Here is a 16,186-nt window from a genome sequence, read left to right as displayed (position 1 = left end):
TGGCTCGCCTCCTTTGCCTGTATGTTTACGTACATGTGTATATTTTGTGAATATCTGTGTGTTCTCATTTCCCAGGCTCTCTGCCAGTTTCCCCCCCCAGTTGCTGGCCAGACATTGCTAAATAAGGAAGACAGTCTCTCTCTCCCTCCCTCCCTCCCTCTCTACTGTATTTTATCTCAAAATCTGGGTGATTTACATGAAGCTCCATGTTTATTTAACTCAGCTGACATTATTTAATGTTTCTTAAAAAGGGCGGCAGTCCTTTAAAGCCTCGTATCAAACAGAGAAAAGACAACACAGAGCCACGAGACCAGCGTATCAAACATTTACTCTTTTCATTCAACATCGGGGATCACAACTTTCAGTTTGATTTGGGACATTTAAACTTCTCTCAGAGTCTCGATATGAAATACAAAGTCGATATTTTAAAAGATAAAAAGCCTTCCACTGGAGACGACAGGCACCGTGTTGTTATTCCCATTTTTTTTCCCTTCTCCTTTTTTCCCGGTTTCAACACCAGAGGCCGTCACGACTGAGTTTCACACACACACACACACACACACACACACACACACACACACACAGCAGAAGCAGAGATGTTTTTCACAGTCGCACAGCAGCCAGGTGACGGCGAGGATTTCACACCCGCCGCCGAGCGGAGAGAGATTACCGCCCGGAGGGAGCCAGGTGAGCCCGCGAGGCGACATCGGGACGAGCTCCTTCCATCTCGCCGGCTCATTAGCGTTCACGACTGAGCGCAGGTCGACGCGCTCGGCTTTTACGACAGCGAGCGACGTGGATTCGTGTGGTTTAAGAGACGAGAGCTAAACGTGAAATAAAGCTCGGAGCCTTCCTGCCAACATGTTGGTAATCAACTGGATTCATGATGCTCAAAGTTTGAAGAGAAATCTACAGCAGATGCTCTATATAGATTTTTTTTTTTTTTTTTAACACAATCTTGGTAAAATCGCTCTTTAACCCAGAGGATCGTTCAACACGTCGATCCTACAAGTGTCCCTAAAAAGCTAAAAGTCATAAACGGCAACAGAAATCATAGGAAAGGACACACCGATACAGTAAATACACACGGTAAAAGTCAGCCCTTCTTGTGTGTGAACGCTGACAAATTACAGTTTGTCACACTTTACACAAATTAATACAGCAACCTGAACCTCTTGACAAAGAATTTAGCTCTGATCAAAAAACTGTCCCTTTTATTTTGCCGTCTCCATTTAGACGAAGCGATGTGATCGATATGTATCGATCAATCTAATCAATCTTCCCGGTTGTGACCACATGACTGCCGCTTTTCAATTTAGAGTTCAGTCCTCTGGCTTAATACATTTTTATTAAGCGACACGTGACTTTTCCGATTTCCCCCCCCCCCAAAAAAGCTCGACAAAACACAGCAAAGCAAAAAAAAAATAAAATAAAAATATCGCATAATCATCAGTGAAGAGATAAAATTCCAAAATTAAATTTGTTTTTCTACACCTCAACGACTACGCGCGAGGCCGTTTTGTCCCGTCCGTCCGTCCTCAAGTCCTCTCCGTCCTCTCCGTCCTCTCGGGGGCCACGTGGAGAGAGTTCGCTCTTAAACGCCGCGTCGGCGTCTCGCTCTCAAACAAAAGAAGAAAAAGAAAAAGATGTCTGTAATTACGAGTAAGTGCTAGTGGTAGGGGGCGTCCCAAAGTGGGACATAAGTTGCTGCTTTCACCCCTCCTCGACCGACGTGCCCCTCGCCCGTTGGCCCCTCCGATCTGTCCGACCCAAACCGCCTTAGCGGCCCCGGCGGCGGCGGCGGCCGGCTCAGGCCGAGGGAGAGGGCGGCGTGCGGCCTTCCCAGTACTTCTGGTACGCCGTGTGGAACATGTCCTTGCACTGCAGCTGCGCGTTGAGCCGGGCGCAGATGAGGAACGAGCCGCCCATCTTGCGGTGGAGCGAGTACGTCTCCTCGGGCGGCGGCGTCAGCCGGTGTTTGAGCATCACGGGGATGAGGTTGTGGATCCTCTGCGTGGTGGACTGGGAGCCGAACTCAAAGTCGCCCGTGGAGGCGAAGGCCTCGCCGAGGATCATCACCGCGTCCACGTGGGCGCTCATCATCGCCTGCGGACATGAAGGGGCAGAAAAATAATGAAATGGACCGTCCTGCGCAGGAATACGGGTCACTTTTGACGCAGAAAGAAGGAATATTACCTTGGACTCGTATCCGGTCAGGAACTTCATATCGATAGATTTCTTCAGGACTCCCTCTCTGTCGCCCTCGGCGGCTGAACGGATTATCTACAATCACACAACGCACAAATCACTTCCCCATCGCCGGTCACCGCGAGTTAAACCGCCGCACAAACGTCCGGCACGAGTAAACTGCAGCTTTACGTTTGATTCAGCCAATAAACCGTCTGACCTCTATGTAGATGTCTGTGAAGCTCAGGTCGAATCCTCTCGTGGCGCCAAAGTCCAACAGCGCCACCTGGAGAGACAATCCAGAGATCACTTTCATCACCCTCGACCCTCACCGCTCAGTGACAGTCGCCTCCGGCCTGCAGACGGACTCACCCTGTGCGTCTGCGGATCGTAGAAGAAGTTGGACCAGTTGGGGTCAGTCTGCATGTACCTGAACTCAAACAGCTCTCGGAGGCACAGCAGCAAGATGTTGTAGCAGATCTGAGACGAAGAGGAGGAGGAGGAGGAGACGTTTACTGCACTGAGGTATGAAAGAAGGGGTGGGGGGGGGGGGGAGCGGGACTAGAAAGAAACTAGTTATGTCTCCCACACACACGCACGCAGACAAACACACACATCCCTCTGAACGCGCACGCCACTCGGCTGAACGCCCAGCAGCCGCACCTCGTTCTTCAGATCCTGCGTGAGGCTCTCGGCCTGGTCGAGGGGAAACCCGGGCACGAGCTCTGTGGTCAGGACGCGGCTGCTGCACAGCTCGTCTATCACCTCCGGCACGTAGAAGAAGGGATGGTCCTTCAACAGCTCCCTGGGTCACAACGACGAAGAGGTACAAAGACGTTGATCCGGGTGACGCGAGGCATGTCATATCTATATATTTTCATATTTAGCTGGCACGCGCAGCTGGCAGTGGCAGTGGTTCGGATGACCTTGAGCCAGAGAGATGCGTTTGTGTGACAGGAGGCTCTCTTCTGCAAGTCGACCATGCGTTCAGAAGGCTTTTGTGATTAATTGATTGATTAATTTGGTGATTAATTCCCGGCACAACGACAAAAACAAGCTCCAAACTGGCCTTCATCATTTTTTAAGCTTGAATCTCGATCTTTGATATTTCATTTTAATCCATATGCTCGTATTTTAAGCAGCACAAGCAGTGTGACACCTTAAAATCGCATCCAACTCTTGCTTTTGAATGAATTAATCCAACACAGTATTAAGATAATATAACTGCGAGTAACCCACTTGCCACCGGCTGCTCCTGAACGATTATGAATATGTACGTCATCAATACAGAAAGGAAACGAAAGGTTTGTGGGTGCAATTACGCAGAAACATGCACAAACGACTCTACTGAAGACTCACTTGAATTTCCTCGCGCACTCGGCCTCTCGGATGTAGTCGCACTCGAGCGCGAGCTCTTTCCTCATCACGTCTATCAGGTGCTCTGGAAACAGACCTGCGGGGAGACGAAGACAACAGCACGCCGCGGGAAACGAGCCCGCAGACGGAGAAATGAAGCGTGACGCTGTGCCCGTTCGCGCCGCCGCTGCGTGACTGAAGAGGGCGAGCGCGCCTGTGGGGTTTGTGAATGTGTACCTTCGGGCAAGGCGTTGCTGATACTCAGCACCGTCATCAAGTTGTTGACGTCACTGTTGATACTCTGCGCCACGCCGGGGTACTGGCAACAAAACGAACAGACGGAAAGAGTTTGGTTTACTTTGATTGGATCATTACTGGAGGGAAAAGCATCTTTTGTGCGAGTCTTTTTTTTATTATTCAGAATCTCACTTTGAAATACCGTTCATGCATCTTTGTAGTATAATTTAATTACAGCCTGTACGGCGACTGCATTTATTCTCCATCGGGAGATTGTAATGTCGCCGTCAAATCGCTTCCCTAATTTAAAAAGCATTTATATTAAACCTTGAAGGCGGCAATTAGACAGATAATCTGTAAAGGCTGAAAAAGCATAAAATAACAATCTCATTTCGACACCTCATTACCGACGCAATTCTGATCTGTAAAGGTGAGAATGTACTACACACACACACACAGACACACACACAGACGTTCCCAGTGTACCTGTATTTTCATGGCCACCTCCCTGCCGTCCTTCATCCTCGCCAGGTGAACTTGTCCGATGGACGCGGCCGCGAACGGACGCTCCTCGAAGGACTCCAGCTTGTCTCTCCAGTTCGGACCCAGGTCGCTGTTCAGCGCTTTCTGTGGGGACGGACACCATGTTTTTTTACTATCAGGGTACTGTGTTCACCCGGTGGAGGTAGAGGGGAGTTCACAGCCGGCTCGACGACAACGTCGACGCCCGAGGCGACGCGTACCGTCATTTGCTTGATCGGCATGAAGTCGGCGCTCTGCCTCACGCGCTCGAAGATCTTGGCGAGTTCGGGGTTGATGAAGGCGTCGTCTGAAATGCAGAAACGCACGTGAGTCCGTTGTCTGCAGTGGACGGGAGGGGCTGGCCGCTTCGGAGGCGACGGCCCGGCTGAACTGATGACGCGGCTCGTTTCCTCGATGCTGAAACGCCGCCGTCGGACACGGCGGTACGAGCAGCCGGCGGCGCGTCAACTGCGGGTGTGGTCGTTGCTTTGGGCACCTTGAACATGGGTTACGTGAACAATACTGACGGTCTGGGCATTTTCCCAAACCTGAAACTTCATCTTTCAGCCGAGTTGACTTGACAGTGAAAGCCAAAGAATCGCAATAAGCCAAAAAGGAAATCACCAAGATCCCGTACAATAAATAAAAAGTACAAGGACATTGCTGATGATGTGAGGAATCAGTGTTACAAACTTAAAATAGCTCCTGACCTCTCAAGGTTGTTATTTACTGGATACAAAGAGTAAAGGGTACAATGGTTGGAAGCACAAACGTGGCATTGTCAGGATTGTTCTCCTGCAGATTCACTTACTCCAGTTTCAGTGGTCCAAGTCAAGTGAGACTTTAAAAGTCATTTTTCGACCTCTTCGCAGGAAGCGGCTTGTTTGTTCAGCTACAAAAGACTTTGACATTTCCGTCCATTTTCCAAATCAACCTTTTTAGTTTGAAGAATCAACCTGTCAGCACCTCGGAGACGGAGCGAAGCTCTGCCCGTTCTGTAAATAACCGCACGAAGGTCACCCCACTGTGCTGGAGCCTGTTTAGCAAACACTGGGCAGCCGACGTCCTTTTCCCTCCTCCTACTGCGTTTGTGGCTTTTTAAAAAAAAAAAATTTCCTACACTGCAGCGTGTGTGTGTGTGTGTGTAAAGTACACGCTAACGTTTTCTGAACTCTGCCAGAAGACGGCGAAAAGTCAGCAGCCTGTGTTGAAAACGGCGATAAACAAGAAGCCGCGTCACCCGATCCGGCCCCGGCGGCTCTCTGCCAGCGGGTTTATCGACGCCGGCTTCGTGCCCTTGAACTTTGGCTTGACGTGGCTGCGAATAACAAACCGGCTTTGAATTGCATCACAACTTATTCTCAGCCGCCGCTACCTGCGTGTTTACGCCGGCGTGCGGCAACGGTGCAATGTCACAACCCCGGTCCGAAATAACCGCCGCGCACCTTGAATGCTGAGCATCTGTCCCAGCTTCAGCGCGGCTCCTCGCACTTTGCACAGGGTCCTGACGATGCGTTCGGCGTTGGCCTCGGACAGGAAGGGGCTGGAGTCCAGGACGCCTTTCTTCTCACCTGCGGGAGCACGAAACAGAGAGGGGGGGGGGGTCGGTCCTCGTCTCCTTTCACCAGTGTCTCAGGACTAGAGTCAAACCACGGAGCCACATCTTTTTATTACGTGTTATATCCTGTAGCAATGTAAAACAATTGTTTTGTGTGCAGGAGATTGATACGCATCAATAGTTTAAAGTACAATATGTGCATGTGTTTGCAGAAGTGTGTGAGTATATGTGTCAGTAGGTCACCAGGTAGTGCGTTTTAGTGCGTCTGAAGCTGCCTTGAGAGGCTTACACATCGATTTAACACACACACACACACACACACACCCACACACACAGACTAACAACAAACACACAGGAGCTCTTAGCTTCCCTGCTAGGATTAACGCACGCACACGCACACAAGCGCCACATATTTACTCTCCTACGCCGCTTCAGACTCGCTGTGTTTCGGCACGAGCGGGTTCCCCGTGCAGAGCGGCGGGAAGGTTCGTTTAGGCGGCGGGTTGCTGTGAGAGGCGGCAAGACAAATCGCCAATTGTGCTCTGCGTGTCGCGACATGCGCAAAAAAAAAGGATGGGTACTGAAAAAAATGCAGTTGTAAATAAGCAGAAATACCTGTCCTTACAGGCACAGGACTCTCAGACGTGTACTCTATCAGGGCATTTAAACACCGCACAGTGTGGGTAACGACACAAAGGAGTGCAACGACACAAAAGGAGTGCAACACGTGCAGCTCAGCCGGTCCGTGTGAGCGAGTGCGAGTGCGTTAGTGGGTTAGTGTTACCTGCTGTACCATTGTGTCTCATGGTTTTCTTTGCGACTTCTGCCAGGGCGCCGATCCCCAAACCGACAGCGAGACCTGACGGAGACACAACGCGACACAAGTTGAGTGACATGACAAAATAGACATGATGATAGTGTTCCTTGTCGTGCTGCGGCGCCGTGAAAAACATCCTTTTCGTGAGCCAGCGGTACGACTTTCACCCCGAACCTGTCAGAATATGTCACCAGTGTTGTGGTCGTCGCCTGTGAGGAATGTCACTCTCATGAGAACGACACGCGGAACCGGACACACGAGACAAAACAAAACACGGCCGGATGACCCAACAGAGGACGTGGTCGTCTAAATATATTCACAATTAAGCTCCGGACAAACTTAATCCTCTGAAAAGGTTTATTCTAGCGAGTCACGGTCGGGTTGTTTGGGAGCCAGTTCCTCCGAGCTCGGCACTTTACATAACGCAGCGTTACATAATCGGTTAGTCGGCTTCTCCGGCGACAGATCTGACATCTAAAGAACGACGGGCGGACAAACGAGGACTCGTCACTTGATTACGAGCGGGCCTTCGCCAAACATGTGAACTCTGCGTTAATCGGGGTCATCTCACTTTTGGGCGCGTTTACAGGCCGACGGCTGAGTGCGACTCACAAGCAAGCGACTCACAAGAGTTTTTGAAACGATTATCCTGGAGATCCAAGGCTGTATTCCAGCGCATAAGGAGTTTCTTTAAAAAGTCAGCACCATAACTAGACCTTTGGGTCTCAAAAAAACTCTTCAAATTAAATCAGGATCTCACTGATAATCTGTGCAGATATGGGCGATATGATCTCTGCGTTTAGTGCCAGTTAAAACGCTGCTGCAGCGTTTTAAACACGCTGGAAAGTATTTCTGTTCGTTCATTTGATACTTTAATATACTACACTTAATGTATATTCCTGTTTCCTCCCAAAAACCGTTCAAACATGCAACAGATGGAGATGGAGACGTCCAAGCAGCTGCTGTAGTCGCCGTCACCAGAAAACATGCAAACAGACTTGTAATTCCACATAAATGCTGCTTGTTTTCTCACCTGAACTGCCTAAAACCTGCATTTATTATCTCCACTCGCTCTGCGAGCCTGCGAGTCGAGCCCGACTTTGTCAACAAACACTGCGGGAGAGTGAAGGACAGCCAGAGGCCGACCCCCTCCTCCTAAATGTTCCCAGTGTCAACACAGCACATTGTACGAGTCACGTTGGTTTGGAACGAGCAGCGGCTGAACTCTGCCGCGCGCTGGAGACGCCGCTCTGGGTCGAGCGCGGTTTTGTTTACCCCGGCTGCTCCGCGCCACCTCCTGAGCCACCTGCTCGCTGATCCGTCATCCGCCGTGAAGCTGCGAGCTGCCGACTCACACGTCCAACTGTGTGCTGCCGGTTGTGCCGGTTTCAGAGCGCCTCGTGTGAATGAAGTGAGCTTTTGAATGAAGTAACATCCTGTGTGCATTGGACTTGGAGACTCAGACCTCTGCATGTATGTGATAACGCGACCTTTTCAATTACTTTTTCGAGAATTGATTTCGTAGCTTTAAATCATTTAAATCTCAGATTTCTAGAGATACCCTCGGCAGTCATGTTTGTGCTTTGTGTCACAGCTAATAGGCTTAGACAACAGGCAACATGGTTGGACAGAAGATTAACTAACGCACAACAATCTGCGACACAAACTCTCACAGATTTTATGATGCTGGACTCTCTTCCTGTCGTTGACTATCAAGGTTTTTTATCTCGGCAATAACCAACGTCCACTGATAGGGGTTACAAACGCTTGACCCAATTACTCTGTAGTGTTTAAAAAGGCAAGTCCAGTGTCATGTTGCCCTTCTGTGGGAGGCAGGAGTTATCAAGCAAGTTATGTTTACAGTATTATAGATATTATGTGTTAAAGCTGGCGGTTTCAAGCAGGGTTGCGTCTCGGGTGGAGGTCATCGGGTCATTCAAATCCAAAAAGGTGCGTCCTAAGACTCAACACACTTTGAGGAACTGACGTTCCTGCACGTTTACCTTTTGTCTTATTTCCCCTCAACGCTCGGCTGTGCATTCAGTGGCGTTGTTTTGACATTATGGACAGTACAGACTGTGGGAAGGACGTGTGCTGCTGACACAACACCGACAGCCCGGATCCCAGAGGCCCCCAGCTCCATGAGGAGGAGGCTGGTTCCAGTCACACCAGAGCGGTGTTTTCCAGCTTCCCACAACCAAACAAAGTTACAAAATGTCCCATTGTAGCATGATACAGCATATATGTGGTTAATAAGGAGTATTTAAATCACTAGTCCAGCCACTAACTTGCAGTCTCAGACGCTCAACAGTGGAAACATGATTTGTGGAAACTAAATTATACATATTTTTGGACCGTTTAAGTCAAATTTATCGATCTCTCGCGTGGCACACTGGTTGAAAATCACTGCACTCGATGACAGGGACGGGTTTGCAGAACTAGCAAGAACACAATGTTTGTTATTAAACCAACCAGAGAGAAGCCTCATCATTTTATTCTTGTGTTGTCTTTCCAGAAATATAGGATGTCCAGGACCCTTTGATTGACACTTCAGACACCCTGATAGTCTCAATAGCACAATTCCAGCTGGGCCTCTAAAATCCCAAAAGACATTTATTTGTCACTTGCAACCGTCACTAAAATGTCTTTTTTTCATCTTGGACTTTAACTTGGCCACCGGGTATTTTGCACCCTGGACATATTAACCCCGTGAAGACGCTTCTCTAGATACTAAAATCATTGTTTTACCGACTGCACAGACTGAAATGTGTGTATCCACGGGAAAAAAAAAAGTCACACTTGCAGACGTGCTCGACACAGAGTAACAAAGAGTATTACTGTACCTCCAAAGTTGGCCAGTCTGCTGAGCCGAGTCACTGGCACTTTCCTCTCTCTGGCACTGTCACTCAACTAAAGAAGAAAGACCCAATAAATACCCAGTAAAGACCCTTTTCTCTCCACATCACTGGTGTTTGGAGTTTCAAAAGACAGGATCAAGACTCACCATCTGTTTGTGGGACTTCATCCCGACCTTCTTGCCCTGTCGCGCTTTCTCGATGTCTTCGGCGGTCAGCCCTCCGACCGTGGACGGGTCCTGGTGGTAGCTCCTGAGCTGACCGGCCTGATGCCGACAGTACAGCTGTCCCCACAGATGCCTGTTCAGACTGCGGTTGTAGAAGTGCCTGCCGCGCCCAAAAAGAAAAAAAAAGTCATTTACCTCCAGTCTCCAAAAACAGCAGCACGAGCGCGTGTACGCTCGAGTGCAACGGAGACGGCTCCTACCTGGCGTCTTGGTGGTGGGACCTGGTGTGTCCACTGAACTGCTTGCTCGGGTCTTTGTACCCGTCAAACAGCGACTGTTTGCCGCCGACATGGCTCCCCGCTGCTGCTGCTGCTGCTGCTGCTGCTGCTGCTGCGCTGTGATCGGCCGCAAAATTGTAACCGCTTCCCGTTTGATCCGCCGCAAAGTCCACGCCGTCCTCCTTGAACTCTGCGAATGCGCCGTCGTCCTGGGGGAAGTCGTACTCGGACTCCGATGAAGACGTCTGCTGCTGCTGCTGCTGGCCGGTCAGCGCCTGGACGGACGCACACGTGCAGACTCTCAGAAGAAGAAAACACACTCGTAGCATTCTTTTGTTGTTGTTGTTGTCAATGCTGAACGTATGCAGCCGATTTGCACAGCAGTATTGACACACGCACACACCTGCATCGTCATCATGGCGGCAGAGAGGCCTTGCTCGGCAGCCGATTGGACGCTCTGGACGGCGGCGCCAACGCCCGGGAGCCCTGAGATACAAGTAACAAAATGAATCATGTTGTTAGCTTCGTTAGCTCTTCGGTACACTACAAACTAAACATACAGCAACATTATATGTCACTGGTATTGGTCAGAGTCAAATTTAGGAATTAAACGTGTGGGGGGAATTTACAAAAGAAAGAAAACAAAGTCAAGTAAATGATATGCTCAATGGGTTTTTTCTTTTCTTATTATCCTTTTTTAAATTGTGAATTAAGATGTTTGTACATTTCAGAAGATAATCTCCAGGCTGATTGAAAAAAAGCTGCTGGATAAAACACATCGGGTAAGATAATAGTACACGTGTGCGTGGAACAGCTAGCGAGCGACGTCCATGTTGTGTCGGTGACGTACACGAGAGATGTCGAGCGGTTATAAACTACAAGCTTCTTGTGTCGCCAAATGATCTTTTAAAATTGACAAATGTAATGTGTATAACTCGTGGCACAATTAAACAGGTTAAACAAATATTTGACTCTTGCCGTTGACTACGATTCATATTTCTGTTTAAAAAAATGATCCCATGAGGGACAAGAGAAGAGAAGGGACTTTGTGTCTCCATGGAGGCATAAACGACTTAGTCACTGATAACAAAGAAGCTTTATTACAATCAAATCCATGGAGAGTATTATCGGCTAGGTGTCAATGTGACCCTTCCCTCTTTTATGGGTTCCTTACAAACAACAACAGGTGTGTTGAACTTACCGGCTCCACTGCGCAAGGTGCTGCTCTGGGTCTCCACGACCGCCTGGCTCAACTTAGCCAAGCCTCGCATCACTAGCATCATGTCACCGGCCATCACGGACTACAGAGACAGAGACGAGGACAGGGAAATAAGAACAGAATTACAAATATCCCTGTTAAATATGCAGCATCTCTCTCTCTGAACACAGTAGACCTGGAAGCCTGGAGGAATACATTCTGTTCGACCAGAGTGAAGACAAACAAAACAAAAAAAATCAGGTAAGATGTCAAAATGCGTGACAACGCAAAGACAAAGACGTAGAGGTGGACTGGAAGGCATAAAACCTGTCGTCAACAAGCGTTCTGTTGCCAAACACTGGAGGCGAACACACAGCTGTCACATCTTGAGGTGACCATGACTTTATCACTTTGTCTATAAATACTCAGGACCTCCAACCCCTGGGTGAGCACCACACTCACACACACACGCACACACTCGCACACACACACTCACAAGAAAGGAAAGGCGGTATGCCGTGCATGCATGTGTGCGGCGCAGAAATGTGCATGAGGTTGAAGACTGGCTGTGTCACTGGAAACTAGGAGGGAGGCGTTGGGAAGGGCTGCTGGCGGCGGCCTGCAACCAGCTATTTCTGTGCATGAGTGAATGTGTGTGCACGGTTCCCTCCGTGCACAAGGATTGCTGTCACCCTTCACCTCTCCAGGTTTCTCTCTGCACCTGCCAGAGTGGGGTTTTTTTTCATGGAAAACAAAAAGGTTTCATCTCAAAGTATTCAATTCCTTTCCGAAGTATCTACGCGGCGTATCTTTTTGTTCAACAAAGTTCAAGTTCAAAACAGCTGACGCTGCGATAACGAGCATGTGAACAAATCTCGAGGTCCGTTTGAAGTTCAAGTCACTTCTCTCACCTGTCCGTCTCTCTTCTCAACGGAGCTGCGACTGCATTCCTCTCCTCCCGAGACGCAGTATTCCCGAGTGTGTGTTTTTTGAGTGTGTTTTTTTCTTGTTCTTCGGTGGGTGTGTGACGACATGCTTCAACACAGCTCAGCTGGGATTCGGGCCAACGGAAAAAGCCGCTTCAAAAGCAGTGTGTGTTTGTGCGTGTAGCGGCACACACACACACACACACACACACCGAGTCAGAAAGTGGGTCATCTGTCCTGCTTCAGGGCCACACTTGTGTTTTCAGACGCTGGACGGGAGAAAACACTGATCTGCATCGTATTCTAATTATTGGACGATCGTGTTTTTCTGTTATCGTTAATTAAACACCGGACCGTAATTAACAGAAAGACTCTTCGACAAGCTTTAGTTTTTGACTTTAGCCGGGTCCCTGAAAAAAGGTGAAGGATCAAAAGCAAACCCCAACTTGAGAAAGTATAAAGCGTAAATTAGAAAGAAACAGAACAATACTCCACTAGAACTAATTTAACAGTGAAAGTTGCTCGTTAGTTCTTTCTTCAACATCCACGGGCCACCTAAATATTGTCCAAAGATGTTTTTTTCCTGGATTAAGTGCCGTCTGGAGTTATTTCTGATTAGTAATGTTGGCCGCTCGGAAGACAGCAGCACAAAAGACCTGCGTTGTATTCTGGGAAACCACGGACTGACTCAGCGTGTGACGACTCTCGCACACAATGAGGGCCGAACGCCGGGCGAGACCGCCTCTAAGGGGCTTAACATTTGAGGCTCCTTTCTCCTCTGTCCAGCAGCTACGTGCTCTCACTAGCGTAGTTCACGCCAACCAACAAAATATCTCACAGATGACACACAGCGATGTCATCGGGCGACTACGGTTCCACACAAGCGCTGAGTAAGTGCACAAATTCATGATTTGATGTCCCAACATTTCTCCAGTTACACAAAAGGAAAAACTGAGAAGACCGACTTCAGCAGACAGAGTAGAAGCGGTTATACTGCAGGTTACGGCATGATTTACAGATCAATGACATATATAATGAAAGAAAAGGTGCTTTGTACTTTATTGTCAAAGCAATTATCACGGCGCTAAGCTGAGTCAGCTCAACAATGCAGCGAGATCCTGCACGAGCTCCTCATTGGCTGGGAATAAAGCTATGGAGTCGATAATGAGGCAAAGGAACCCGTTAAGATTAGGATTAGTAACCTTGAGAAACTAGTAAAAAAAATAATTAATAAAGCAGCCTGGTGTTGCAACGCCTTTAACTCCAATTAAAGCAGCATTAGTCCCAAAAGATGCTAAATCCAGCGACACTCGTTGTCCCTTCAGGCCTTTCTCCAAAGCCACTCCCCCGAATTGATCTTTATGAACCTAACCATATAATTATGAATGTAAACAATGAGCGTGGCTATTGTTAGCACACCCAGCTGTTGGACAGGGAAGCCCGTCCAATCATTACCGAATGAAATGATCGGGCGGCTCTATCACAGTCCCAGGTGTGTTCAAATCTTTTTTTCCGTTGAGCATTTCATTAATTGATTTGGGATGTGATGAGAAACGAGAAATGGGCGAATATGTTTTTCAAGAAGATTACCTTTCACACAAAGCAGCAACACAGGGCTGCAGAAGGCAAATGTTTATCTACAAACGTGTGTGCATTTCTGCAGGACTCAGAGCTGCAAACACTGTCGAAGCAAATTCAACTTGCAAAATCTGATACTATGAGGAAGAAGTTGCTGTTCATTGCAAAAAAAAAGAAAAAAAAAAAGATTGAGCAACTTCCCATCTGTCAATGTGGGTGTGTTGCCTCGGTCTGTGTTTACACGCTGCTTTTCTTCCTCTGCATACTAAAGAAGAAAAGGTAAACTAAAAGAGAAGGGACACCTGATCGTTGTATAACCTGAATTAAAATGAGGGGAGAACTAAAAAAAGGCCACGACAAGAGGTCATGACAAGGTATTTGTGAGGCCCGGCTTGTGTTGGTACATGGTATTGTATGGCTAATACACACACACACACACACACACACACACACACACACACACACACACACACACAGCTAAGCCTCAGTTGTTGTCTGGGCTCCTCTGCCCTCAGCGAGCCGTTGACTCACTGCTATGGAAATAGCCGGGCGTCGCAGCAGTATGCGTCTATATCTGAGCGCCGTACATCTCGCGGCTTACCGGCGGCCTCCAGCCGCTGCCCTTCAACCGCTGATCCGGATCCAAGCGCCGGGAATATTTACCCCACGTTATTCAACCACCGCAGCGGCCGCTTCGCCACCGCTGACGGGGTGAAACGTGAGGAAAACTACGTTTCCTGAAAGACGGCAATACACAAGGGGAGTCCAGAGTGATAGATCCATTGGCTGTTAACTATTAAATAAATGGCCAACTATTCATCGGTTTCAGTCATTTCTTTATTTAGTTAAGTAAATTACTTATTTATTTACAGGACGGCTTCGAATAGAATCATTTGGAGAGGTGTTGCACCGGCATTGGCCTCAACACAGTGGTAATTATCAGCTAATTGCGTGATAAATACTGGATATGTGAAGTTATTACCATTATTTGAGAGTTAAAAAACAAAAAAGGCAAAGAAAGAAATTCTACTCTAGTCTACTAGCGTATTATTCGATTGAATGGACAAATCAGTAACACTTAATCAACACAATAGCACCACTTTAAATCTCCTGTTTACTAGAGGTGAGCTCATAAAGTCATGAAAAGCATGAAAAACTATTTTTCTTCGTCGCCCAACGTAACATAAACAAACCTTTCGGATAAGGATCCCGTTTGAAAGCGTCGTGACAAAGTTCAGCCTGTTCTGAATAAACCTGTCAGTGCCATTTGATGGACAAACTATCTCAAAAAAGGAAATGACCTCAGACATTTTGTGTCGTTGGCATTTCTGTGCTGCAACCTCTTGGCTGTGATATAAAACCTCTACTAAGACTTCTACGCTATCAGAGGGCAAAGGAGTCAAGGATCACATTACACACCTCTCATTTGAAGTGATCTAAATACTCTTTACGCACATGCAGAGTACATGTACTGAATGTACGAGGTTGCTCACATTACAAATATTGAATATGTGTCAGAGTTAAGTAAGTTTTTTTTTACATTATAGGAAGATTTTACACACATTAAAAAAGGTACCACTCGTATACATTTCGTAGTACTTGAAACAATGTTAAAGATTGATTTGAAATAAAAGATCAAAAGTACTAAGATGAATGCAAGTGTACTAATAGGAATGACATTCAAAGGGATTCGCTCAGCATATGCTTCAGGTTTAAACCTCTTACCTCACGTGCGACGCAGATAAATCCCTCAAACCAACTAACGTGGCCCAAACCTGTGGTTAGAAACTTCCTCGTGGGCGTGTAGCCCCGAGACTCACTGCCACAACACAAGGAAAAAGACGAGCCACCCTGTTGAACTGGTCGTCATTAAAGCTGCTTTAAACGACTGAAATTAAAGAATAAGAAGACAAAAAAATGAGTGAGCTTGTTGTAAAAGTAACGGACCAGGAATTAAATCACGTAAGCTCGGTAAAGTTTACAAGAGGGACGACGGGCACGTCCGCAAGCTGTGCAGGATTTGTTGAACCAGCTGTAAACGGCACAAACCAGGAACATAATATAATAACAAATATATCTATTTACATACATATATTTTTAAAAGCATGTTTAATATTTAGGAAGCATTCGTGATAGTGGACACTCACCAGTAAACGTCGTCTCCGCTTGTCTTTCTAACTCTTGTCGGACGAGGTCAGCGGCGCGCGCGAGTCCAACTAAAACGACCCTTCTGTCTAATTTGCATAAACGTGCGGACAACCAGGACGTTCACGCGTGGGGTGAGGGGCGTGGGGCGGGGGTCTGTTTTCTTGCAGGTGTCTACTCGGCCTCCTCCTCTTGTTGTTGCTGCTGCTGCAGGCAGTAGTGTTTAATCCAGTATGTCTCCACCACGAGGTCAAACCTTATTTACCAACCAGCAACCAGAGCCGTGCTGTTGACGCAACCCACGCATGCGTGGCATTACGCTGCTTGGACACGCCCACTTTGGTTCAGCACACATTTCCGTG

At 47.8% G+C, this 16,186-nt stretch overlaps 1 protein-coding gene across 2 annotated transcripts; it reads right to left on the bottom strand.

Annotated features, from left to right (window-relative positions):
- Positions 1-311: 311 nt before the first annotated feature.
- On the bottom strand, positions 312-16,082 carry coq8aa (coenzyme Q8A, genome duplicate a). Of its 2 annotated transcripts, none has more exons than XM_068577218.1 (17): positions 15,827-16,082; positions 11,179-11,278; positions 10,381-10,463; positions 9,960-10,252; positions 9,682-9,859; positions 9,521-9,587; positions 6,645-6,719; positions 5,748-5,873; positions 4,524-4,609; positions 4,267-4,407; positions 3,781-3,862; positions 3,547-3,640; positions 2,851-2,992; positions 2,560-2,667; positions 2,408-2,473; positions 2,197-2,283; positions 312-2,106 (listed from the first exon to the last, which is right to left on the bottom strand). In XM_068577218.1, the coding sequence occupies exons 2-17, from the start codon at positions 11,270-11,272 to the stop codon at positions 1,810-1,812; spliced, it is 2,019 nt and encodes a 672-aa protein (XP_068433319.1). In that variant the 5' UTR covers positions 11,273-11,278; positions 15,827-16,082; the 3' UTR covers positions 312-1,809. The 2 variants fall into 2 exon arrangements, with proteins under 2 accessions (XP_068433319.1, XP_068433320.1); XM_068577219.1 differs by lacking the exon at positions 15,827-16,082 and adding an exon at positions 15,405-15,549.
- Positions 16,083-16,186: the final 104 nt, after the last annotated feature.

Source organism: Clinocottus analis, unplaced genomic scaffold (genome assembly GCF_023055335.1).
Source record: "Clinocottus analis isolate CAN_PGR_092001 unplaced genomic scaffold, fCliAna1.0.p SCAF_15, whole genome shotgun sequence".
Lineage (NCBI taxonomy): Eukaryota > Metazoa > Chordata > Actinopteri > Perciformes > Cottidae > Clinocottus > Clinocottus analis.
This window is presented reverse-complemented; position numbering and strand designations above follow the sequence as displayed.